The sequence below is a fragment of the Protopterus annectens genome, chromosome 2.part1 (genome assembly GCF_019279795.1).
Source record: "Protopterus annectens isolate FY-2018-M chromosome 2.part1, PAN1.0, whole genome shotgun sequence".
NCBI lineage: Eukaryota > Metazoa > Chordata > Ceratodontiformes > Protopteridae > Protopterus > Protopterus annectens.
In genome coordinates, this window is record NC_056729.1 from 870,614,000 (window position 1) to 870,641,756 (window position 27,757).

The window sequence follows — 27,757 nt, forward strand, 5'->3', positions numbered from 1 at the left end:
GAGCATATGAGTGACATCAAATGCAAAAGACTAACTAATGCTTTTTACAAACACACCCTTAAACATCAGACAGCTAAATTTCATTTTATTATCATTGATAAGATTATTGGGGATCGCACTCACAAATCTGGTTGGCACAATAAACTTAATACAAAAAAAAAGAAATGGATCACTAAATTTGGTGCTCTGTTTAATCCAGGGCTTAATGAATATTTATGATGAATATTCGTGATGCTTTTTGTCAGCCAATCATGTTTAACTTTTCATTATTTAAGACTTCCTGTATTTACTTTTGCTTTTTATAACACTGAAGAAGGCCAGGTTAAATCCAGGCCGAAACCGGTCTGTTTGATGAAGTCTTGTTACTATTATTAAATTCTATCATTACTCACAGTCAACCTGTTGCTGGCTATTTTTTATTTTTTACTATATGTTTCTGCCATGCAACTTCCTCTGTGCAGGGGAGCCTTTTCTTGATACAGGAACAATGGCACAAACGAGAAACCATGGGATTGCTGCGGCTCATATTAATTCATTAAGAGATCCTTGTTAGAAGTAAAGCCAGCCAATTTTAACCATCCTATGACCCTCCTAGCTGAAGTTGTTAGTAAGCCGTTAGTATGTGTTACTTATTTTTACTATTTGTTTCACAATTCAAATGCTAGTGTTCCTTATTTTGGAAATGGAAGGCTGAGAGTTAGGCACTGGCAGTGAAGTACATTTGAGTTTTGGACTTTGAATCTTTCAGAGGGGGTATGTTAAAGAAAATCCTGTGGTGTTGGCAATTTATAAGCCATAAGAGTAGTGCTTGGTACGTTTGGTGGAAAGGGAAGTTCCATTGTGGATGTGGTTTTAGGCGGGACCATTGTCAGTTGGGCAATGCACTTTTCCTTTCATAGTATTTGCTTCCCTGGACCCCTGTCTAGCAGGGCGACTGATGTGATCCCCGGAGTGAATTGCCTATTTCCCATCCAATCATCAAGGTTCCTATGAAGATGGCCAAAGAGGCACTTTGCTTGACATGTATGGGCAGTCTGTTCCAGAGTCTGGGGAGTCTCTGGGTCAGGAACCTATCCCTCCAGCATGTTTTGTTCATTGTGATGACAAGGTTGAGATCCCTGGAGTGTGTGGCTCTGAAGGATTGGGATTTCTTTAAGTGTAGCATGTCCAACAGCTTTGGTGGTCTGGAATTGCAAAGTTACCCGGGTTGTGGACAGGGATAGGTCCCTTCAGATTGGGGTTTACTTTTAATATATTCCACTGGTAGTTAAATTTATCTTGGGTATTTGATAGGATTATAGGAAGCATTGCTTGAGTTATGGCTGCTTTGTCATAGATTGGAGTGTCGGTGGTACATTCCTTCCCCGGTTGGCAGGATAGGTTGTCCTTGAAGATGTCTTGGAATGTGTTATGTATTTTGGATGTTTTACATGTCTTTTTCTTTCTTGCAGATGGGGTCTTTGAACACTGTGGCTGTAGGTTGGAACAGGTGGGTATAAGGTGGAGCCTTCTTGTTCCTATTAGAGGGTTTAATTTTGTCCTCTTCTTTGTAGATGGTGGTGTGCCGAGTTTCAGTGGTGAGATACAGTGAATTCACAGATGATCATTCATTAGTGTCAATTAAGCAGTGGGGTCATTGGGTGAGTAATCAGAAATGGATTGGTGAAAAGGCAAGCACAGTGATCCAGAAGAAGAAGAAACTCGTGACTGCCCAGGATGATGAAGCATGACCAACCTTTTGTTTACTCTAGAATAAGTATTAATGTTTTATGACCTTGTTTGATTTGTGATGCAGGATAATGTACAATCCATAGTAGAAGTAAGAGTTCTATTATTTAAGCATCATGGGATGCAGTGGTGCAGCGGTTTGTGTCATTTCACAGCAAGAGGTGCTCCAGTTCGATTCTCGGCCGGGGGCCAGTTGTGTGGGTTTTGTGTGCCCTCCTTGCATTTGTGTGAGTTTTGTCGGTACTCCTGGGTTTTCCTTCTATGCTGCTAAGTTGCTAGTTACTTAATATTGGATATATTTGTATGGGAAGACATATAGATCACATACGTTAGATGGTCATCATAGTGAGAATGGTTTTGCTACATGTTTAAATTTGGATGCATATTTAAATGGAAGTCCTGATCACTTGGGTGGGCACATTGAGTGTTGAGTGAGTAACAGTCAATACCCTGATGGAAATGGACTTGAATGGTAATGGCTTTTGTTTTGTGGATGTTTTGAGTGTTGGAGAGGCTATAGGGTAGTAGGTAATTTTATTCAATGGTCATTAAGGCACATTACAGTTGGTGCAGTGGTGAATTCTTGCAGATGTAGGACATGTTTATTTTGGCCAGTTTGAGTGGGTTACTTTGGTACGGTTAATAGTTGGTGTGGTTTATCAATTTTGTTGCTTGTGGCTTAATTCTTTTGATAAGCCCTTGTGGCAGAAGGATAGGGTGGGTTATAGGGATTTGTATTTTGATTATACGTTTATAGATATGGAGTTTGGGGGTATATTTGTGGCATTTGTTATGGCTTTGGTTAGTCATTATGGAAAGGTGAGGGCCAGCAAGGGCAAGGATGGTTCTTAGGTGCTACTCTCGTATTGGATAGTTGGAGGGAAGACAGGAAGGTTCGTGATCTATGACAGGGCTGTTGTTAAGGTTAGTTGGCGATTGCCCTTGTCTGGTTTTAGGGGGCATTGGGTTAACATCAGGGAGGGATTAAGGGTTTACTTTCAGTCATTTGGCCTGTTCATCACTTTGGGCATTGGGTTAACATCAGGTAGGGATTAAGGGTTTACTTTCAGTCGTTTGGCCTGCTCGTCACTTTGGGCATTGGGTTAACATCAGGGAGCGATTAAGGGTTTACTTTCAGTCGTTTGGCCTGTTTGTCACTTTGGCTATGTATGTGATGAGGTTTATAAGCTGGAGGGTTGAGTCAGTGGCTTGTGTGAGGGAGGATGATTGAGGGGACATGGAGTATTTATTTTACTTTTGGTGTTTGTGTTAGCTGGTGTAGGAGGTTCATTGGGGTTGTTGGGGGATTGTGGTTTGTTTTCAGTTGCCATTATGGAACTTACATGATTGATGGTGGTTGGGCTGCTAATAATGCCATGATGGTTGCTTAATCATTTCATGTTACGAAGGTTAGCTGGTTTAATGTCTGGATTGATATTGCACCTGCGTTAAAGAGATTTCATTGGTATGATGGTATCCAATTTGGTTTAATAACGAAATAGTATGGCTTGTTTGTTGAGTTGTTAGCATGCCATGATGACTGTTGAGCTGTTTTATTGCTTGTAAGAGATGGTTAATGTGATGGCAGGATTGCTAGACAATGGGAGTTTAATGTTTTGGTTGGTAGTGATGGGGGAGTTATTAGAATTGTTATTGCTCTGGCATTAAGGAGAGCTCATTTGGTTATTACTGGATTGGGTGGTAAATGGGGTTGCAATGTGGCATGAAGGCATGTAGTTGATTCTGCTTGGTTTTTATAATGCCCTTGAAGTTATTGCAGAGCTGCCATTGGTCATGAAGTGAGGATTATTAAGCTCATGTGCAGTGCAATGCTAGGTTATCTTTGCATAAGTGAAGGGTCAATGTTTTGTTTTCAGTTGTTTCGGTAACTGTTTATTTTATGTGATAGGGTTTTAGGAGTTAACTCTACCTACCTAAACAATTTCTCCAAAGCCAACTTCATGCTTCTTAAGACAGAAGAGGTGAATTTCATGACACCCATGCAGATGGACAATACAGTTACAACTGCTGAATCCTACACAAATGCACTCTATAAGCACTTACACGACTGCATGGATCGTGCTATCCCAAACAGAACCAAGATGCTATCCTCCAAAAAAAAGGAAGCCAATCTGGTGGTCCCCTGCCATAAACAAACTGTACAACAGACGGAAGAAATTGATGCAAAAGACAGTAAAATCCCATGAGTGGAGGAGCTCCCTGGTCAGCCTCAGTAAGAAGCTGAGATCCCTTATAAGATCCTCCAAAGCTAGCTATGAAAACAAAATCACCACTGATTCTAGGGACAACCACAAAGCATTCTATAGCTATGTCAAGAATCTCAATGGCAACACCCAGATCTGCTCTGAGTTACAGCATAACGGCATGTAAATTACAGAACCAACTGATATTGCCAACATCCTGGCAGATAGGTTCAGTGCTAACTTTACCCCACCCCCACCCCATCAAGGGCCAATATCTATACAGGAAGAATGCAGAGTCCCTGTAATCACAACTACGCATGTAAAAGCTGCACTCTCTAAAGCCAAAAACACAGCATCCATGCGACTGGACAACATCCCAGGCTGCATTTTACACGAACTTCAGAATGAACTGGCTCTCCACCTAAGCACCATGTTCAATCATAGCCTCACATCAGGCTTTGTGCCCACTGAATGGTGTACAGCAACAGTTATCCCACTCCACAAAGGGGGAGCCACCACTAATCCCGGGAATTATTGCCTTATTAGCCTGATGAGCCTGGTCTGCACGGCCATGGAAAGTATCATCATGGAACACATAAACAAAGACATTGGTAACCTCCAAACTTTGGATCCCACCCAGTTCGGATTTGTGAAAGGCAGATCATGCCACCTGATCGACTTCTTTGAGGCAGTCACCAAAGCCGTAGATGAGGGTAAGTTGGTTCAAACAGCCTATCTTGACCTCGCCAAGGCTTTCAACACCATCCCCCATTCTGGAATTATAGCTAAACTCACTAAACTAGATATAAATCCTTAGGTCACAAGATGGGTTGCCAAATGGCTCACTGACAGAACCCACACTGTAAAAGTTGCAGACTCCAAATCTGACCTCAAACCAGTGACAAGTGGAGTACCACAGGGTTCAGTCTTGGGACCTCTCCTGTTTGGTATCTACTTCTCTGAAGTACAGGCTAACAAAGAAGGCCTCTGGCTAACAAAGTTCACAGATGACTGCAAACTAGGAGCCATAGTCCAGTCCCCAAATGATGTGGAAATTGTACAGAATAGCCTAGCTGAGACAGATGCCTGGTGTCAGAGCCATGGCCTCAAGCTCAATGCCAAAAAGTGCATTGTCATCCCCTTTGGTGAAAAACTCTGTACCCATGAACTACTACATAGACAGCAGTCTACTTAACACTGAATGTGTGATAAAAGGCCTTGGGACCCAGGTGGACAGTAGTCTGTCCTTTGATAGTCACATCGCCACAGTAGTCAGGAAGTCCTTCTACATGGTGCACCTCATCATAAAAGGGTTCTCATCCAGGAAAAAGAGGTCACTGTTCCCCTCTACTCGACACTCATTAGACCCATTGTAGAGTACAACACCCCTTTTGGAATGTACCTCTCAAGACATCTGCAGCAGTGGGAAAGGCCACAGAAGTACCTCACAAAGAGGATTACTGGCTTCAAATATATGCCCTACACTGACCGTCTACTCCAGCTTTACTCCATAGTATATCGCCTACTCCGAGGTGATCTCTGCCTAACATATAAAGCTATGTCAAACCCAGTGCTGTTGGACATGCTACACCTAAAGAAATCTCAATCCCTCCGAGCTACATGCTCTAGGGACCTAAACATAGTCACCAAAATAAACAGGACATGCTGGAGGGATAGATTCCCATCCCAGAGATTTCCGATACTCTGGAACAGGCTACCCATCTATGTCAAGCAAAGTTCTTCATTAGCACTCTTCAAGAAAAATCTTGATGAGCGGATGGGAAATAGGAAATACTCCCCAGGGATCACTTCTGTGTCTCTGCTTGACAGTGGCACAGGAAAATAACTTAAACAAATTCTGAGGCATTTGGGGTTTCAGAATGAGTAGGGGCTGGATGGGAGAAAGGGCATCTGTGATGGAAGACAATTGATTCAACAACCACATAATCTACTTTTTAACAAAATCCAGCACTTTGATTTGAAAGGCGAGGGTGCTGGTGTTGGGCATTTGATGAACCACTGAATATTTCTCATGTGAAGTCTGGCTAAAGAAATCACAAGAATCACAGAAGCCATGAAACCTAGGATCCTGGGAAAAACCTGGCAGTTGTAGGAAAATTTCAGAAACTGTTATTTCTACAAATTCACTTTGTCCAAGGGTCAATAATACAGAAGCAGTGTCCCAGTTGTGTGAGTAATGCCCTCCTGTGTAGGGAGGAAAAAACAGAAGAGATGCTAGCTTACTCACTTTCTCCAGGACGCAGAGAAATCACCCTTTGCACTCAAGTAAATTAACTTAGCCCTGGATGTGTGGCTGTAGTCTCAGTGTAGGTAGAAATCTCAGTTTAGAAAAAACCTGGGCTTTAGTTAAGATCTCAGTGTGGCTGCCGCTCCTCCTTGCAGCACTTTAAAAAATTATGAACTTCAGTTTTAGCTGAAATCTCAGTGCTGGATACCCGTCTTCCTTGTCGTACCTAAAAATGCTATGAAGCTGCTCTGGATATGGGGCAGAAATCTCAAAGCAAAAACCTCAGTGTTGGTTAGCGGTTAAAAAAGATAAGATTTTCAGCTGCTCATTCAATGCATCAATAGATAATAGAGAAGACCAAAGTCTCAGTTGCTCATTCAAGGCTTTTATTAGAGTCTTCATAGGAAGCTGAGTGCTGTTAGGTGCTGGTTTGGCAGTCAAAGAAGAGCTCTATTTATTCACAAGTTTGGGTGTGTGTCAGGTGTTTGAGCAATCGTCTTATGTGAGTGAGGAAATGGCAAATGCCTTTTTTAATACGTTGGTGATGATGTACTGTTCAAGCCTGGGAAACCCTGGAAATCAAAGATCCACAATATACAACCTTTTAACGGTTTAATTGTATCAAAGAAGCTTTCAAGCCAACATTTCTCTCAGTTTGCATCAATAGTCAGCATACCTCTCAACCTCTTAGCATGAAACATCTGGACTAAGCCAAAAATAATGGGGGTAACAAAGGCTTAAAAATAGGGACTCTCTTTAAATGTCGCTCATATAAACTTACAAACATGCTAGAATGGCAAGCTTTGCTTTAGCATACATTTTCTGAAGGATATTAAGTCTGAAACTTAAATGCCTGCCATTTAGTGACTTAAATACTCATTGATCTGAAAGAAAACTACAAGTTTTATAAAGAACAATCCAAAAATATGAAGCAAAAATCAGCACATTCTGCAAAAATCTGGGCAGAGATATGATAATCAGACATTATGGCTCAATACCCTAAGTAGTAATCGTATTGTCCTTTAGTGTTAAAGGATAAAATGTGAGTTTGTGCTCTTACAAGGCCCTTATCAAAAATAGTAATTTTAAAACCAAACATTAAAACACATGGGTTCGTGAGCTGAAAAGGCCACTATCCAAAATAGTCACTATGAGTGTGTTCAAGTTAAAAACAATCAAGCATGCTTATTTAATTTATTTTAAAAATCCCTCTCTCAAAAATATGTTTTGGGCAGTACTGCAAGTGGAGATAATATGCTATGTAGATCTAAAGGGCAGTTTAAAATCTGGGAAAAGACAGAGTAATGGGGAGCCTTTTGAGTCGGGGCCCCAAAGAAGAGGGGGCAAATTTAGAGGTAGGGGCCAGGGAGGAGCATGTGTTAGGCTCCTCAGTAGTGGGTACCAGTGTTGTCTTGGCCAGTCTGGAGCAATTAGTATCATCTTCGGTCTGTCTGCTCTTGCCTTCAAGAGCACCTTTGGCAGAAGAGGCAGAGATGGGAAAGCGTAAACTGTCCATGCTGTCCAACTGAATGAAAGGGCGTCCACTCTCCAGGCCTTTGGATGAAAGGTCCTTGAACAGAACTTTTCCAATTGATGATTCCTGTGGGAGGGAAGAGATCTATGTCTGGCCTCCCCCACGCTTGGATTATCTTTGTAAACACTTGAGGATGCAACTTCCATTCGTGTGGATCTGTCATATTTCTGCTTAGATTGTCTGCCAGTGTGTTTTCCAAGCCTGGCAAGTACTGTGCTTGAAGTTCGATTTGCCATTCCAGAGCCAAGTTCCAAAGTGTCATGGCTAGTCTGCACAGGGGGTATGAATGTGTTCCTCCTTGTTTGTTTATGTACCACATTACTGTGGTGTTGTCTGTTCTTATCAATAATTGCCCTGGATGCAGGAGGTTCTTGAATGCTGTAATTGCATTTATCACTGCTAGCATTTCTTTTTGATTGATGTGAAGGTGCTTTTCCTTTTGGGACCATTTGCCCTGAATGCACCTGTCTGTCATGTGCGCCCCCCAGGCGTAGTCTGAGGCGTCTCTTGTGATGACTTGATTTGCTTGAGGCTTGCAGAATGGAAGACCTGTGTTTGTTTGACATGCTTGGGCCCACCATTGAAATTCCTTTTGCAAACATGGAATTATTGGTATTATTGTTTCCAAACTGTGGCTGTGTTGAGACCATAGGTTTTTTAGGTACCATTGAAGTTTCCTCATATGCAACTTTGCACATGGGATTAAAAGAATGCAAGATGCCATGAAGACCAGAGCCTGCAGGATTTTCCTTGCAGTAAGCCTGGTACAATTTGCTAGTGTTTTGAAGTACTGAGTTAGTTGCCCCTGTTTTTCTGGCATAAGATAGGCCATTTGGGTATTTCTGTCCAAGTTGGCACCCAGGAAAGTTATTTTCTGAGATGGTGTTAGCCTGGATTTCTCTTTGTTGATTGTGTATCCCAGAGAATTCAGTAACAGTGTTGCATAAGCCAGATGTTCCAGAAGTATGTGCTTGCTGTCCGCTTGGATCAGGCAGGCGTCCAAATAAGGGTAAATTTGTATCCCTTGAAGTCTGCAGTAGGCAATTACTGATGCCAGGCATTTCTTGAATACTCTGGGCGCAGTAGATAAGCCAAAGGGTAATGCAGAGAATTGATAGTGTATTGAACCTGCAAGAAATCTGAGGTATCTTCTGCAGCTTTGTCTGATTGGGACATGCAGGTATGCCTCCTTGAGGTCCAATGTTACCAGCCAAAACTCCTTGCCCAGCATGGGAAGAAGCTGCTGTAATGTGAGCATCTTGAATTTTGGTACGAGTAAGAATGTGTTCAGGATGGATAAGTCCAAAATGGGTCTCCAGTCGGTTCCTTCCCTTGGTACCAGAAATAGCCTGGAATAAAGACCTTGACCTTGTTCGTGAGTAGGTACCTCTTGAATAGCTTTCATGTCTATGGGCTTTGAAATTTGTAGTTGTGCCTCTGCCCTTTGATTGTGTGGCAGGTTTGGCATGCCTCTCATTTTTGGGAGACTGTGAAAATGAAATCTGTAGCCTCTGTTTATAACGTCCAGGATCCATTTGTCTGTTGTGACAATATGCCAATTTCTTGTAAATAATGCCAGCTTTCCTCCCAAGGGTGCTGCCAGCTGGTATTTGCTTGGCATGGAAAGGAGGAAGTCATTGGGTTTGTTTCCTGTATTGTTCTGCAATGTCCTCACCACCTCTTGGTGCTGGAGATTGCCATTGCCTGCCTCTATATGATCCTTGTGATTGCCCTCTGCCCCTTGTGCGTCTGTATCTACCTCTTTGGGGCTTGTCTGTGGCTGGAAAGGACCAGTTTTTAGAAGGCCAATTTCTGCTAAAATGTGATGGTTGAACCTGTAGAAAAGCTTTGACTGTTTGCATAGATTTGGATTTTTCTTCCATTTTCCGTAGTATCTCCTCAGCATTAGTACCAAATAGCACATCCTTTTGTAAAGGAGCATCTAATAGTTTAGCTTTCACATGATCAAGCAAGATTTGTTCCCTAAGCCATGCATGTCTACGAATGACTGACCCTGTAACAGCAGCTCTACTTGAGGCCTCTAGGGCATCATAGCCACATTGTAAAGTGTGTTTACCCACTTGCTCTGCACTATGCATCATATCCTGCAACTCCTTCAAATCTGGTTGTTCAGGTTGAGACATTTTATTTCTTAATTGTGATAACAGAAACTGCTGATATTTAAGCATATGAAACTGACAATTTAAGGCCCTCATAGCTAGGGTGGCCGAGGTATATACCTTTTTTCCCCACCTTTCTAAGGATCTTGACTCTCTTTCTGAAGGAAGTGGATTCTTAGCAGTAGAGGCCTTCATTCCCTTGGGGCCCTGAGAAATGGTTTCAGGGTCAGCATTATGGCTTTTGTAAAGAAATTGGTGAGAGTTAGGAACCCTGTAGTACCTATCAGGCTTGACTGGGGCAGGAGGCAGTGAATCCGGATTAAGGCAAGCCTCCGAGTAAACATCATCAAGTACGTCCAAGACAGGAGGTATCACCAGAGGTCTGTGTTGAGTTAACAAAAGAAATTCCCTAAGTCTTTTCTTGGAATCAGAAAAGTCTTGGCCTTCCCAATGGAAGTGTTCCCTCAAGGTGTGCAAGGTTTCCCCAAAAGAAAAATCCTCAGGAGAAGATACTGAAGGAATAGACTGCTCTGCGTCCGAGTCTTCAAATGGGGAGTAAGAGTGTTCCTCTACATCAGAATGTTCTGAAAAAATGGAGCCCTGATCAGAAGAGGGAGAATCCTCCTCCACTCTGGGTCTCTTGTCTGGAGGGGGTTGGGAACCCCTGATAAGAGTAATTAAATCTTCAGCCATTTTAAGCATCTGCTTTTTAGGCATGGGGCCTGAGGATGGGCCCTGTGCAACAGGCCTCTTGGGATGCCTGGCTGATTTGGACTTAGTAAAGGCCTTAATGGAAAAGGAAGATGAAGGTCTAAAGACACCATGGGTGGAAGTGGACCTGTCCACATTTGGAGGCTCAACGCTCACAGTGGCTTCAGTGGTTGTAGTCTGGGTCTGGGCCGAGGAACCTGCGGTCTCGGTTACAGAAGACACCGCCAAAGACGTGTCGTCGGTAGTCAGGCACTGCATAGGCATCTCGCTGAGAACCGGACCACGTGTAGCCGGTTTTGGCGTGGTGTCGGTGGGGACCGCGGACCTCGCGTGTCGGTCCTTGTGTTTTTTGGTCAAAACGGTAGTCAGAGTCTCCGACGACATTTTATAATCAAAGGCTGTACCAAAAAAGTGTTGGGCGAACTCCGCCCGACGCTTAATAGTGCGTTTATTGAAAGTCGCGCAAAAGCGACAGCCCGAGACGTCGTGGTCTGGGCCTAAACAAGGTATGCAAAGGGAATGGAAATCCTTATGTGGTATTTACTTCCCACAAGAAATGCAATAGTTAACTTTTTCTGACATCAGTCTGAGGCAAGAAAAGTTTCCCCAATGGGGTACTTAGCTTTAATGAAGACTTCGGTTTCCAATTTTTCATAAATTCAGGAGCTGGCCGACCGGCACTTGCGAACTGCTTCTGCTTCGGGCACCATGCGGCAAAAAAGACCGAAGAAAATGGCGTCGGCTGTGTCTTATACACCCCTGCCTCACTGACGTCAGGAAAGAAAGTGACAACAACCGACGCCGGACCTAGACTTTGGAATTCGGCCGACCGAGGGACCGCCTGATGGCAGAGAACCCATATGTGATTACTGCAGCTGTATGCATGATGAACATCTAGGTATAAATCCTTAGGTCACAAGATGGGTTGCCAAATGGCTCACTGACAGAACCCACACTGTAAAAGTTGCAGACTCCAAATCTGACCTCAAACCACTGACAAGTGGAGTACCACAGGGTTCAGTCTTGGGACCTCTCCTGTTTGGTATCTACTTCTCTGAAGTACAGGCTAACAAAGAAGGCCTCTGGCTAACAACGTTCACAGATGACTGCAAACTAGGAGCAATAGTCCAGTCCCCAAATGATGTGGAAATCGTACAGAATAGCCTAGCTGAGACAGATGCCTGGTGTCAGAGCCATGGCCTCAAGCTCAATGCCAAAAAGTGCATTGTCATCCCCTTTGGTGAAAAACTCTGTACCCATGAACTACTACATAGACAGCAGTCTACTTAACACTGAATGTGTGATAAAAGGCCTTGGGACCCAGGTGGACAGTAGTCTGTCCTTTGATAGTCACATCGCCACAGTAGTCAGGAAGTCCTTCTACATGGCGCACCTCATCATAAAAGGGTTCTCATCCAGGAAAAAGAGGTCATTGTTCCCCTCTACTCGACACTCATTAGACCCATTGTAGAGTACAACACCCCTTTTGGAATGTACCTCTCAAGACATCTGCAGCAGCTGGAAAGGCCACAGAAGTACCTCACAAAGAGGATTACTGGCTTCAAATATATGCCCTACACTGACCGTCTCAAAAAACTCCAGCTTTACTCCATAGTATATCGCCTACTCCGTGGTGATCTCTACCTAACATATAAAGCTATGTCAAACCCAGTGCTGTTGGACATGCTACACCTAAAGATATCTCAATCCCTCTGAAATACACGCTCTAGGGACCTAAACCTAGTCACCAAAATAAACAGGACATGCCGGAGGGATAGATTCCTGTCCCAGAGATTTCCCAAACTCTAGAACAGGCTACCCATCTATGTCAAGCAAAGTTCTTCATTAGCACTCTTCAAGAAAAATCTTGATGAGCAGATGGGAAATAGGAAATACTCCCCAGGGATCACTTCTGTGTCTCTGCTTGACAGTGGCACAGGAAAATAACTTAAACAAAATCTGAGGCATTTGGGGTTTCAGAATGAGTAGGGGCTGGATGGGAGAAAGGGCATCTGTGATGGAAGACAATTGATTCAACAACCACATAATCTACTTTTTAACAAAATCCAGCACTTTGATTTGAAAGGCGAGGGTGCTGGTGTTGGGCATTTGATGAACCACTGAATATTTCTCATGTGACGTCTGGCTAAAGGAATCACAAGAATCACAGAAGCCATGAAACCTAGGATCCTGGGAAAAACCTGGCAGTTGTAGGAAAATTTCAGAAACTGTTATTTCTACAAATTCACTTTGTCCAAGGGTCAATAATACAGAAGCAGTGTCCCAGTTGTGTGAGTAATGCCCTCCTGTGTAGGGAGGAAAAAACAGAAGAGATGCTAGCTTACTCCAGGACGCAGAGAAATCACCCTTTGCACTCAAGTAAATTAACTTAGCCCTGGATGTGTGGCTGTAGTCCCAGTGTAGGTAGAAATCTCAGTTTAGAAAAAAACCTGGGCTTTAGTTAAGATCTCAGTGTGGCTGCCGCTCCTCCTTGCAGCACTTTAAAAAATTATGAACTTCAGTTTTAGCTGAAATCTCAGTGCTGGATCCCTGTCTTCCTTGTCGTACCTAAAAATGCTATGAAGCTGCTCTGGATATGGGGCAGAAATCTCTAAGCAAAAACCTCAGTGTTGGTTAGCGGTTAAAAAAGATAAGATTTTCAGTTGCTCATTCAATGCATCAGTAGATAACAGAGAAGACCAAAGTCTCAGTTGCTCATTCAAGGCTTTTAGTAGAGTCTTCATAGGAAGCTAACTGAGTGCTGTTAGGTGCTGGTTTGGCAGTCAAAGAAGAGCTCTATTTATTCACAAGTTTGGGTGTGTGTCAGGTGTTTGAGCAATCGTCTTGAGTGAGTGAGGAAATGGCAAATGCCTTTTTTAATACGTTGGTGATGATGTATTGTTCAAGCCTGGCAAACCCTGAAAATCAAAGATCCACAATATACAACCTTTTAACGGTTTAATAGTATCAAAAAAGCTTTCAAGCCAACATTTCTCTCAGTTTGCATCAATATTCAGCATACCTCTTAGCATGAAACATCTGGACTAAGCCAAAAATAATGGGGGTAACAAAGGCTTAAAAATAGGGACTCTCTTTAAATGTCGCTCATATAAACTTACAAACATGCTAGAATGGCAGGCTTTGCTTTAGCATACATTTTCTGAAGGATATCAAGTCTGAAACTTAAATGCCTGCCATTTAGTGACTTAAATGCTCATTGATTTGAAAGAAAACTACAAGTTTTATAAAGAACAATCCAAAAATATGAAGCAAAAATCAGCACATTCTGCAAAAATCTGGGCAGAGATATGATAATCAGACATTATGGCTCAATACCCTAAGTAGTAATCGTATTGTCCTTTAGTATTAAAGGATAAAATGTGAGTTTGTGCTCTTACAAGGCCCTTATCAAAAATAGTAATTTTAAAACCAGACATTAAAACACATGGGTTCATGAGTTGAAAAGGCCACTATCCAAAATAGTCACTATGAGTGTGTTCAAGTTAAAAACAATCAAGCATGCTTATTTAATTTATTTTAAAAATCCCTCTCTCAAAAATATGTTTTGGGCAGTACTCCAAGTGGAGATAATATGCTATGTAGATCTAAAGGGCAGTTTAAAATCTGGGAAAAGACAGAGTAATGGGGGAGCAGTGTAAAGGGGGAGCTGGCACTTTAGTGTTCTTCCTCAGGGAAGCTTCTTGTGGGGGGAAATGCTTATCCTACAGTGGTTGCAAGTAAACTAGGTAGAGAAAAAATGAAGAAAAACTCAAATAATATAGTATTACAGCCTAAAAACTATAATCGTAAATACATTAAAACAGAGCCTATGTTAAAGGGGGAGGGCAATTTTAAAGCCAGAAAAAGCTATGCACTTTGGGGGTAAGACAATGATCGAGGGTTCAGGTATTGCAATAGTTGAAAGAAACAGGGGAATATGTATACTGCACGTGCTTAGGGGGCTAGGGAATGGGCTAGTAAACTAAGATTATTTTACAGATGGTATAGAGGAGTTTGTTTATGGAGAAAAAATATGCATGGAAGCTGCTATGGATATCAGGGGAACGTGTGGTTTGGGGGAACCATGTAGTTTACTATCAGGTCGACCTACTGGTTCACTCAAGCATTAAGATATGTGGAGAAGTTAAAAGGAAAATTAAGTGTGCACAATATGTTGCGGATTATTCTGGATGAAACTTAGGGAAAGACCAAACTGAAAATAAAATGCTAATGCTGTTCCAATTAAACTAGGCAAAGAAAAAATGAAGAAACTCAAAAGAATAACATTGCAGCCTAAAACCTCTAATCATACATATGTTAAAAGGAATGGGCTAGTTAACTAGGATTCATTTTACAGATGGTATAGAGGAGTTTGATTATGGAGAAAAATATGCATGGAAGGCGGGTTTAAGTAGAACGAGGGCCAGAAAGGTGGAGGAGGAGGAAGAATTATACTGAATAAGGGGAATGAGTGGTTCGGGGAAACCATGTGGTTTACTATCTGGTCAGCCTTTTGGTTCACACTGCCCTAAAGTTAAGTGGAAAAGTTAAAAGGAAAATTGAGTGTTCAAGTTATATTGCGGATTATTCTGGATGAGACTTGGGGAATTCCAAGGGACCAACATAGAAAAGCCATAATCAGAGATGTATACAGGACAAATCCTAGAAATATTGTCCTGTGGAATGAGAGAGGAGTACTCTAGGTTCACCTGAAATCCCAGAATGAGGAAAAAAGTACTTTACCAAAGAAACAGATTCTTGACAGCAGCTAAAAGTGTCTTCAAAAATAAGGAAGTTGTCTAAAAGTGGAAAGCTATGAAAACCCTCTAACCTGCAATGGAATACTATAGGTGCTATGCACTTTACAAACACCCCTGAAGCTGTTGACACTCCACAGAATAAGGTAGAAAACTGAAAACATGAAACAGATATAGAAAATCTTAAAATGTACCCGAAAACTTTAAGAATTGGAATGTGATGATACACATCTTTTAACTCTACAATCGCTAGAAAATTGGGAAGGAGGAATGAAAGGTATCAGAGACTGAAAAAAACATTTTGATGTTTAGAAAAGAAACATCTAGAACAGGTCTCCGTGATCCCTATTTCTTTGGTACCTGAAATATCCTTGAGTAAAATCCTTTCTTTATTTAATCTGGTAGAACAGACATTAGTCCCAAGTTCAACAGTCAAAATCCCTGAAAGAAAACTATAGTTTTTGACAGAAAATATGTTTTTTTTTCCCCACAGGAAATAGAAGGTAGTCTCCAATGCAGTACATATCTGTCTAGCTTTAAAGAAACACTAGGCAACCATCAATCTCTCAAAGTGTCAGCAGAGAGCAAGCATCAATGGCAAGAAAGTTTTGAGAGTTTGGTGCCCTAACATCTGTCCTACCACACTCCTCTAGATCTTCAGTGGTTCGGACATATGGATGATGCCCTCAAGGTTTGGAAGCAGACAGGCTTGTCTGATCATATCACTAAGGCTGTCAGAACAGTGATATGATGCTGGACATCTGTCCTTATTCTTTCTTCCATATGGATTACTTAGGGAAGATGGTCTCCAAGTAGTTAAATAGATCTTTTACCTGGAGCATAGAGTACAGAAATGAAACAAAAGTACACATAATCCACAGGGTAAAAAATCAGCATTAAAAAATTAGAAGCAAGAGGGATGGGTACATTACAGAAAGCTCCAGGACCTGTGAAATAAACTGCATTAAAATATCTAGATAAGTACAATGGTAATTCAAATTCCTTCACACCATAACATCATGCTAGTTGCTTTATGGGCAACAGGTCACTAGTATGTTCTCAGGATGCATTCATTTATACAGTTTCTGTGCTATGAGACAGTGTAAATAAGTGATGGATGTTTATAATGAGTGCAGGGTAGTTACTGTGAATTTTTCATATAATAAAATTAGTGTGGCAGATATATCTGTACTTGAACACAGCAGTACGAAGTGTAGCCTACCATTTTATGGCTATTTTTGATAATTACATTCTGAATATGTAATGTCACAAGGCAGTATGAAGAAAATGATTCTTTAAAACATACTTCACCAAAGACTGGGAAAATAAATAAGTCAAAGAAAAGGCCATTTTGGGAAAAAATTAATATTTATGAGGTTATCAAAAATGAGAACAATATTTTTTCTTTTGCGGCCATCCATTGATAAAGTAATAAATCATATAAAATGGAAGCAAAGTAGTGACATTTTCTGTCTTCAGAGAAAAAGCTAACTCATGGAACCAGGTCATAAAAAATGGTGAATTTAATTTGTTCTCACAGTCCTTTTATCCGGTGAAGTCATCATCAAAGATAACTAATTTACAGACATTTATCATGACTGCAATCTCATTTATTTCTGAAAAGAATGTTTAAGCAATGCAGATAATCAGTTATACTTGTAGTAAAACCCATGTCACATTATAGGCAAAACACCCTCACATTTTGATATTTTTCAGTATCAGTAGTAGGACATATTTCTACAAAAATCCTAATTTATGTTTATGCCTTAAAGTAATTCTCTGGTGATTCACAATACGGCACTGATAAAAATTTCTTTTTTTTAACTAAAATGCATAAAAATGATTGCTTTGTTATGTAATTGAGGAAATGGAGTGTGTAGAAAGCACAATACAAAAGCATTTTAATTCTGCTGTTACACTTAGTCCTTATCAAGTGCTTTATTTATTCACTTACTTCATTTGACTGGCACATCTTGAAGAAATTATCATTAGTGGTGCAGATTTTCTTTTGTTCTCCAACAGTTACAATTCCTGAAACAGAATAAAATACTAAATTGTTATAAACTGACAAAGACATTGCCACTAGCCTTGAAGTAAATACAGCTTATCACCAGCCTCTGAAACTGCCCCCTGCTAAGAACTTTTCTGAAAACCAGATTTTATTTCCCTCCTAAGACCACCCTAAAGTTAACATCTCATCTCTAATTTAATCTCTAATCTCTACAAACAGTCCCTTGCCCATGCTTAGAACAAACTTCCCCTTGACTTACGTGCAATCTCCCACACCTCACACTTTAAAAATGAACTAAAAGCTCATTTTCTCAATTCTAGAACCTACCTTTGCTATGACCCCATCTAGTCTTCCTTCCCTTTATGTACCCTCAAAAGGTCAATACTTAGTACCTCATTACACCTCTCTCTCTCCAGTGTGTCTACTAAGCATTTGCATAATTTTATACAAACAAAATTTTTTTTATTGTTGACCTGTTGAACTATATCAATGTAAAATTATGTTACTAAGCTTCTTTTTAATGCAACTTTAACTTTATGCATGTAACCCAACATATGTGAATCTTTTTGCTATAACTGCTATTATATCAATATTGCTTAAAATTGTACTTGTTTAAAAATGTACTACTGGAGCTTTTCTCCTCGGGTCTCCACTGAAAATGGGCCACAAGCCCAGTTGGACAAATCCAGTTAACAAATGTCAATAAAATAAAATAAATAAATAAATATTTATCCTGTTATAGTGCACTCACTTTTAGGTTTTATATAGTAAGTTTACTGTAATTTTATCTGTGTTTATTCCTATTTTAAAATCTCTTACAAGGCTGTCCCCACAGAGACTGGGAAGGTCCTTTACAAGATAGACAGGAGTACAAAAAATTAGCTGGTTTGTTAAGTAGAACCTGATGGGCTAAACTAATGTGTCAGGCTCTACAACCCACATCTTAAATGTCAGCGCTGGACTGCTTCAGTATGTTAATAGACTATTAGAATACTTTAAGAGAAAGTACAGTTTTTCTATCAGTTTCTTAATTTTTTATTCTTTTTTTTTTATTTTACATTTGTTGACCAGGCTAGTCTAACTGGATACAAGTCCATTTTCAGTAGAGGAAAAAAGCTTCAACACACATACAATATACAATATGGAATGTTTAAACAGTCCGAGCTTAAGACAGCTGTTGTTAATAAAAATACAATACTCATAGTGAGCATAACACAAGCAGTATAAGGTAATGTACAAAAGATGTAACTATATACATGTATACAAATATTTAAATTGCAATAACATGGTCATTTGGTTCTTTAAGGATAAGTCTGTAAGGGCAAAGAGTATTCATTCGTATAAAGGAAGAAAGTTAGTCACAGTTAGTACAAGGGCATACCCAATGTGTACTAAGAAATAATTTTAGTTTCTGTTTAAAAAGTGTTAGTGAAGACAGAGATGAGAGTTCAGTGGGTAGGAGATTCCAGCGCTTTCCAACAGTATTAGAGAACAGAGAGTCACCTGCCAAGTTGTTGGATCTGCTAGTATAGATAAGTAGTTTGTTTGAGGAGCGTAAATTTTTAAAAGATTGTTGTAAGGGGTAATGAGGTTAGTGAGTACTGGAGTGTTGGTGGCTTGATACAGGGTCTTATGGGCAATAGCAAGCTGGTGAAATTGAAGGTGATTTTGAAACTCTAGCCATCCTAGTTGCTTTAGATTAAGACAATGATGAGTTCTAAAAGGAGAGGCGGTAGCATATCTGGCAATATTATTACAGGAGATTGCCAGTTTGTTGAGGTTGTTTTTAGAGAGATTAGTGTATATAGGAGAAACATAGAGCAGACTGGAGATTAGGTGAGTTCTGGCTATAGCAGTCCTGGCTAATGTTGTAAGAAAGGGTTTGATTCTATAGAGGGACCCCAATTTCTTGTTGACTGTTTGTTATTGTGTTGTTTATATGAGTATCAAAGTTAAGATTGCTATCTATTGTTATACCTAAGAGTTTAGTGGTTGGGTCAGGAGATATGAGAGGGCCATTATTAGATACGAATGTGAAATATACTGGGGTGGACTTATGGGTTGGAGTGAAAAGTAAAAGTTTAGTTTTTTGGGGGTTTAGGAGGAGGCAGCGGTTCAAAAACCATTGTTCTACTGTATTGAATGCTTTCTGGGTAAGGGACTGTAGTTCAGTTGGAGAAGTAGGTGAACAGATTATTGTGGAGTTGAATGCATATTGAATACAGGTGGCTTGAGGAATAGCTGAGTGAAGGTCATTAATAAAAATGGAAAATAGGAGAGGGCCTAAAATGGAGCCCTGAGGAACACCAACGGAAATGGGGAGGTGTGTCGAAAGCTTATTATCCCATAGCACAACCTGCTGTCTATTGTCTAAGTAAGATTTGAACCAATTTATTGTTAGGGGTTCAAATGAAAGGGATTTGAGTATATTTAAAAGTAGCTGGTGATTAACCATATCAAAAGCTTTAGATAAATCAATAAAGACTGCAGAGGAAAGAATATTGTTGTTACTTTTTTGTTAATGCAGTCTGTGAAGGATAGCATGGCAGTGTGGAGTGGTCTAAATCCATGTTGACAGTTGGCAAGTAAGTTATTTTGGAGTAGGTGGTTAAGTAGTTACTTATGGATGCATTTCTCCATTATTTTTGCAAGTGGAGATAGTAGAGCTATAGGACGACAGTTTGAAAAGTCGTTAGAGTTCCCACCTTTATCTATTGCATTGCAAAACTGTTAATTTTATTCAGTACAATATCAATGATGTGATACTGTCTCATTCTGTACAAAGAAATGCCAGTAGTTTTGTATTACTAGATGCATTTTTGGAACTACATTAAATGCAGAGAAGTAATCTCATGTGGATTTCATATCTCTATCAAACTGAAGGCATGCATTTTTACAATATACAAAGAAATACCGATCCCTTGCTTACACGTAGTGGATGTGATGTAATATTTGTCACAAACAGTAAAAAGTATCCGAGGCAGACACAGAAAATATCACAATTTCAGAATGGATTTAATTAAGTTTTGTGTACTACAGAAAGAGGTGTAATGCTGCAAAGAATTATGTGATTGCATGACAAACTGCAACAGCTGTTATTTTCAGAAGGCACAAATTTCAGGAATTTACTTACTTTGCCAATTGCAGGAAGGTAGGTAAAATAAGTAATCAGCTCCTTTCTGAATTCACCTGTTCTAATAGATCCACATTAGTCTTCCCTGGGTACAAGCCAACCCATATCCGGGGCCAGTATGGAGATCAAGGATGCTGATGCAGTGTCTTAGTGCTGTCAGGATGTGTGCCCTCAACTCCACCACTCCACAGCAGCCTTGCGAGCCCTGTTATGTCTGCCATCAGGAGGTGTGTGTATGCATGCTTCCTCACGTGTAACCTATTCAAGTGGTATGCTGCTTAAAACACTGAGGCCAGCAAGCTCAATGCTGCTACTGCAGCGAGTCTTGGCTGCCTCCCTCCACCAGGTTGAGCAAGCTGACATTGGCTACTCGCTTCCATCCTCCCTAAAATGATATTTTAGTGAATTTTATTTCAGTAAGTGAATGTCATCATAGATACTATAAAACAAAAGACTTCCCAAGTTTAAGTATATGTGTGTGTGAGCTATATCTGTGTGTATTTATATATATATATATATATATATATATATATATATATATATATATATATATATATATATATATATATATATATATATATATATATATATAGAAACTGCCTTGAGAAGTTACAACAGAATACAAACATTTTGCCTTTCACATATTCAGCAGAACACTAATACTGATATTTCTTATCCATTTTTTTCCTGCTGTTTTTGGACCATTTGTTTTATTATTATCCACTACCTGTTTACTCAGTCAACCCAGTTCCCTCACCAGTTATCCATTATTTCACTTGTCTACTTCCCCATGTATTTCATTTTATTGTGAGAGTGCTGGTTGATGGACTGTGCTATGCACGATTATACAGCAGGTGGGTTCGTTTTTCTATTATAGTTTATCCATTGTTCTTCCCTCGACATGCCTATGTGCAATGACTTTTCTTTGCACTGAGAACAAGTGCCTACATATCTGCAAACATGGATGTGTGCCACCGTCTTCCATTATGTGCTATGCACATCTTGTACACTGTCGCTGCCCTCCAGTAATGATGCGGAGTGGGTGGGGGGATATCCAAGACTGCAGAAACTCAGACTCAATACACTGAGAAACTGAGATGTGAGAGTATCCAGCTACTCTGTTCTTGTCTAAGTAGCCATTGGGCATATAATTCACTATTACAACCCAGACAGGAGGCAGCCAAGATAGGGACCCACACTATGAACTAGTGGGCTTCAAAATTACAAGCAAAGATTAGAGATAACTTCACACTGCATTGCAACCTTATCCTTCAGCAACTTGTTCTGTTCTGTAATTGATTCCCAGAAGGCGATCAGTCTAGCCATCTCCATGTCCTTAAGGGAGGAAATCCAGTGCTCTGATATTGTGGAAACAAAGCATACCACTCACTTTGGGAAGTACCTAAGTGGCCTTCTTTTCATGTGCAGTCCCAGAAACAAGTGTGTTAGGATGCCCATGGATTTAAAATAGTGTGGGGTAACACAACCTCATCTGCACTCCTTGTACACAAGAAAAGAGATGATGACTGTGCAATATACAGGCATTTTTCTCCTCCTAATCTTTCATTTTTTATCATCTATGGTAGCAATATGCTAGTGTCAGTTATTTCAGATTAGCAGGTTAGGTGTTATATTGAATGATTAGCTTAAATTATCCGACCATGTGTCAACCAATATTTAAATCTTCTTATCTTCATATCACATTGACTAAATGATCGATTACAAAAGTAGACTTGTCTACATAATGTATACAATGGCCTCTTTATGTTTACACTGATATTATGCACTTTACATGGGTTAGATTACCTATACTGTAGATGGTGTAACTGTGACAATAACAACAACCCTGGGATATATTACAATTGCTGAAGTGAATAGACCACTAAAGTCAAGTGCTCATGACCTAGAGGAATTCATACATTTCTTGCATGAAACACAGGAGGGAAGAATAATAGAGGTTGGGGACTTAAATGTATCAGAAACAGACTGGAATAATATTAATTCAACAATGCTAGTAAGGAAATAATTCACAAAGTATGTTCTGGAACAACAATTACTTCAGATTGTAAAGAAAATTACCAGGAAATGGAACATACTAGGCATTGTTTGCGTTCCTGAAAAAATTAGTTACTTCCTGTTAAGTTTTATCACCATTGACGGGCAATGATCATGGGGCTGTAAAGGTTAATTTGCTGCTAGATAATTCTGATAAAATGAAATCTAAACCAATGCACAGAAGATTAATTACATATTATATGGAAGCAAAACAGTCACTATGTAAAACTAATTGGAGTGATGGGTTCAGTGGAAAAACTGTAGAAGGAATGTGGAAATTTTTGAAAGAGAAACTGTTTGAATGCAAAGAATCAAACAGAATGTTTAACACCAGGATCTAGGCACACAGCATAAGGATGCTATTTCCATAATAAGAAGATACTTGCTTAAGGTGAGAGACAAAAAAATATAAGAAATAGAAAAGAGGTCTAACTACAACTTCAAAAACTGAAATAAACAAGCTGGACAAAAAAATTAAGCAGAGTGTGAGACAAGATCAAGAAAAATTTGAAGAAAATTTTATATAAAGATATAGAGCATAATAAAAAAACATGTTATAGATAGACAAGATGTGGAAGGAGGCAAGACACAAATTAATAAACTGTGCAGATTCTAAAATGTATTCTCAGACACAACAAATGATAGATATATTTACAAAATCTTATGCATAACAGTTTGGGTGCACAGAGGGTAATAACACATTTCAGTAACATCCAGGCAACCTCAGATACAGAAGCATACCTCCCAACTGCACTGAATTACTCGGTTTTTACTGAGTTTTGGGGTTCAAATGAAGGGGTGCCATGATTCCCGAGTGGCACCCCTTCATTTACGATTTTTTCTTTGTATTTTTAATGTTTTTTAATTTTTGCGCTGACGGAGCTGATGTCATCACGTGCGCGATGATGTCAGCTCCGTCAGGGCTACTAGCCTATCAGAATTGAGATCCTTGGAGCGTTATGCAAGCAGAGCTCAAATTCAAGCAGGCGGGAATGGCAAATTTACAAAAGCGAGCAGGAATGTAGGAACGGCACTAGAATAGAATGGATGGATTGAGGAATGGATTATTGTGTCGGAGCAGCAAAAGTGAATGGATCATGTCACTCTAAACAGGGGACCGGAATGGATTATTATGTCACAGTCGGAGCAGCAGAACTAAATGGATCATGTCACGCTGAACAGGGGCCAGGCACGAACAGACAGCAGCAGAACTGAACTGAATGAAGTGTGTGTGTGTGTGTGTGTGTGTGTGTGTGTGTGTGTGTGTGTGTGTGTGTGGTATTCAATTTCTCACATCTCAGCCAGCACTAATTGATTCTTTTGCATTTTGTTATGAACACCATTATTCTTTTACAGTTTAGCCCTGCAAGCGGCAGAACATTCTTTCTTAAAACTTTGCACAATTATTCATTTACATTAAGTCTTACGATTAAACATCTGTCTTTAACTGCATTTCCTCACAGATCTATTACTCCGCATTGGTCTCAGAAGAACTCTTGGTTAGCAACAGTTTTATTGTTCCTTATTGGTCTGAGCAACAACAGTTTTGCAATGATGCTGTGCTGCAATTTGCTCTTTTGGTATTGCATTATTATTACTTAGAGTAGAAGACTTATGGTAAGGCATGTAGAAGTTTTATTCTTATCTTGAAGTTTGAGCATTAAGGCGCTGTTTTTTATGGTTTAACAAGCATTTGTACAGGTGTAATAATATATGGCAATGGTTACCCAACGCAGTGATTATGCAGTAATTAATTATAGCAGACATACTGAAATGTGAGGCTATTTGTATTTTGTGTTATAAATTTGCATACAATAACATGTAAGTGGCAGTGGCACATAGGTATGCATGCAACCATGCTACAAAAGGTTATATGCTCATGCTCCATTCCTGTGCAAATCTGTCAAAGCTAGAGCTTTTAAGTTGTTTCTAGAACAACCATTTGCAAAGCTTCATTGACTTATGCATCTCAAAAAGGAATGTGTATTGGGATGGGATTGTATATATATATATATATATATATATATATATATATATATATATATATATATATATATATATATATATATATATATATATATGAAAAGTAAGTTTGACTGTTGCTGCAAGGTTTATTGCTGGGATTTGCATGGTTTAAGCTGTTGTGTGGTACAGGAAAAAGCTGGCAAACAAACAGAATGGAAGTGTATTGAAAAGGTAATTATTTTTGATACTGTGTGTTCGTGCTGTTACTGTACTTGGTGGATATTATATGCTGTGGTTTCCAAGTTGTCTTTTTTTGTTTCCTTCTGTGACGTGGCATTTATTTTATTAATTTACACCATAATGCCGTAGCACAGCCTAAGCTGCCTAAGTGAAAAGAAAACAGTGAAGTAACTGCAGTGCAGACGTTTTTCATGGAGCGATAGCAAGGTGTAACTGACGTGACAGATGGTGTGTCAGTACTTTTGTATTTTTCCTTTCAAAAGTAAAACAGAAGTCGCATATGTCAGAAGAACAAGCACATAATACAGCAAGTTAATGTTATTTTTATAAAAGAATATTGTATTTTAGTTTTGCACAAGTTCAAATATTAATATAAATAAACACTATTCTTCTTATTTTGTGTTTCATGATCATATTTTGGTTGTCTCTTCAGTTTGTGTTTAAAAGTTGGTATCACACAATTCCATTTGAGTGGGTGGGGCTACACAATCATGTATGCAAATTTTATGTTAATTAGCATACAGATTTGTACCTATTTTTCATGGGTCTTGTACAGATTTTTGATGTTTCCAGGTTGAGAGGTATGTACAGAAGTAAAATTAGATTATACTGAAAAAGAACTATGCAAACTGGATCCAAACAAAGCACAGGGTTGAGACAGAATTAGTAATAATGGCCTGAGAATACTTCGGCAAGAACTTACATCCTACCCTAAGTTTACTTTCTCTCTTACTTTACCATACCTATAGTATATTTAATTACTTCCCAACATCCTTCCCTTGTACAGTCAACTGTTCTGTCGTTTCTTGAATGTCAATGTTTGTACCTTGCTATCCTTGTATGTATCACTGCTGTTTGAGCTTATGTATTGTATAATTTATTTGTAGCAATCTTTATTTTGTTTGGGACTTTTCCCCCTGGGCTTCCACTGAAAAAGGGCCTGTGTCCAGTCGGACTTTCCTGGTCAAAACATTAAATAAATGAATAAATAAATAAATAAAATAAAATTATATTTATTATTTACTAGATCATATAAATGTGGGGTGAGTCCTCAAGACTGGAAACTTGCACTTATTAAACCTGCCTTTAAGGGAAAGGGGAGTAGGACAAACCCAGAGTCATACAGACCCTTAAGTCTACTTTCATGTTGCAGAAAAATAACAGAGAAGGTAATATCAGAATAGTTATTGTCAGAAATGTAAAGAATGGGACATGAAACCATACATCAGCATGCATATGTTGAAAATAGATCTAGTACCAACTGTAACATGATATTCTATAACAATATAATAACAGCTATGAATGAATTAGAACAGCTAGATATTGCTGTAGTCTTAAGATGGATAGCTGCATAGCTTACAAATAGGACATGGCAAGTATCATACAGCAATTGGACAGGTGGAATTCTTGGTTACATTAAGGGTGTCCCACAGGTCTCTATCCTAATTCCATACTTGTTTAGAATGTATCTTTCAGATGTATGTTTTTAATCTGAGGTGTTCTACGGTCTGTATGTAGATGACTTGAAATGGGGTAAACTGATTACATGTGTTACAGATAGGGTATTTCTGCATAAGAACTTGGCTAAACTGACCATTTGGGCAATGGTGAAAAATATGCAGATACATTCATAAAAAAACTAAGCATGTGAGATTTGGAAGACATAAATTGAAAGGTGAATATTTAATATAATACACAGTGACTGAAACTGTAGATTCATTTAAGGACCGGTTTATATGGGTAGATCCATCTGCAAGTTTTTCTAATTATATCAATCAACTGGTTATTGATAGTTTTAGAACTAGAGGTTGTTTATAGGTTGGTACTAGGCTATTGGCCCTAGGGCCTATATAAGTCTAGCCATAACAATTCTCCTGGCTATTTCTTCCCACAGTATTTACTTCGCTGGACCCCTGTCTAGCAGGGTGACTGACGCGATCCCTGGGGTGAATTTCCTATCTCCCATCCAATCATCAAGGTTCCTTTTGAAGAGGGTCAAAGAGGCACTCAGCTTGACATGTTGTATAGGCAAACTATTGCAGAGTCTGGGGAGTCTCTGGGTTGGGAACCTATCTCTCCCAGCATGTTTTGTTCATTGTGATGGCAAGGTTTAGATCCCTGGAGTGTGTGCATCTGAAGGATTGGGATTTCTTTAAGTGAAGCATGTCCAACAGCTCTGGGTTTGACATGGCCTTGTATGTTAAGCAGAGATCGCCTCTGAGTAGACGATATGCGACAGAGTATAGCTGGAGTTTTTTTTAGTCGGTCAGCATAGGGGATCTGCTTTAGGCCTGTCATTCTTTTAGTGAGGTATTTCTGTGGCCTTTCCAGTTGTTGCAGGTGTCTTGTGAGGTACATACCAAAAGGGGTGTTGTACTCTATAATGGGTCTAATGAGGGATGAGTGGGACAATTACCTCCTTTTTTTCTGGATGAAATGTCCTTAGTGATGATCTGTGCCACATAGAAGGATTTTCTGACTGTTGTGGCGATGTCGTTATCGAAGGTGAGATCACTGTCCACCTGTGTCCCTAAGTCTCTTATCACACTTTCTGTGTTTAGTGTACTGCCACCTATGTGGTAATTCATGGGTACATGTTTTTTCCCAAAGGGGATAACTATACATTTCTTGGCATTGAGCTTGAGCCCATGGCTCTGGCACCAAGCATCTGTTTATGTAAGGCCCTTTTGTAGAATATCCACATAATTTGTGGATTCAATAATGGCTCCCAATTTGCAGTCATCTGCAAACTTTGTTAGCCAGAGTCCCTTAGTGTTGTTCTGTACTTCAGAGAAGTAGTTGCCAAACAAGAGCAGTCCCTTGACTGAACCGTGAGAAACTTCACTTGTCTGGAGCTGGATTTGGACAAGATTTAAGAAGATTATGAGATCATTAATGATGATGTCATTGTTTGTTGTTGCATTAAACCCAAACTTGAGTATGGAATAACCATTTGTAAACCTTATAAGAAAACAAGCACAAGTAAACTGGAAAGGGTACAGTGGAAATATGCCAAGGGCATCCATGGATGTGAACATTTAAGTTATTATG

General features: G+C 39.6%; 1 protein-coding gene across 1 annotated transcript in view; it reads right to left on the reverse strand.

Annotated features, from left to right (window-relative positions):
• The window catches only part of GPM6A (glycoprotein M6A), a 1,151,487-nt gene that overhangs the window by 251,426 nt on the left and 872,304 nt on the right, over positions 1-27,757 (reverse strand). The window contains exon 5 of the mRNA XM_044062515.1: positions 17,257-17,333. Within this exon, the coding sequence (XP_043918450.1) occupies positions 17,257-17,333 (77 nt within the window). The remainder of the gene's footprint in view (positions 1-17,256; positions 17,334-27,757) is intronic.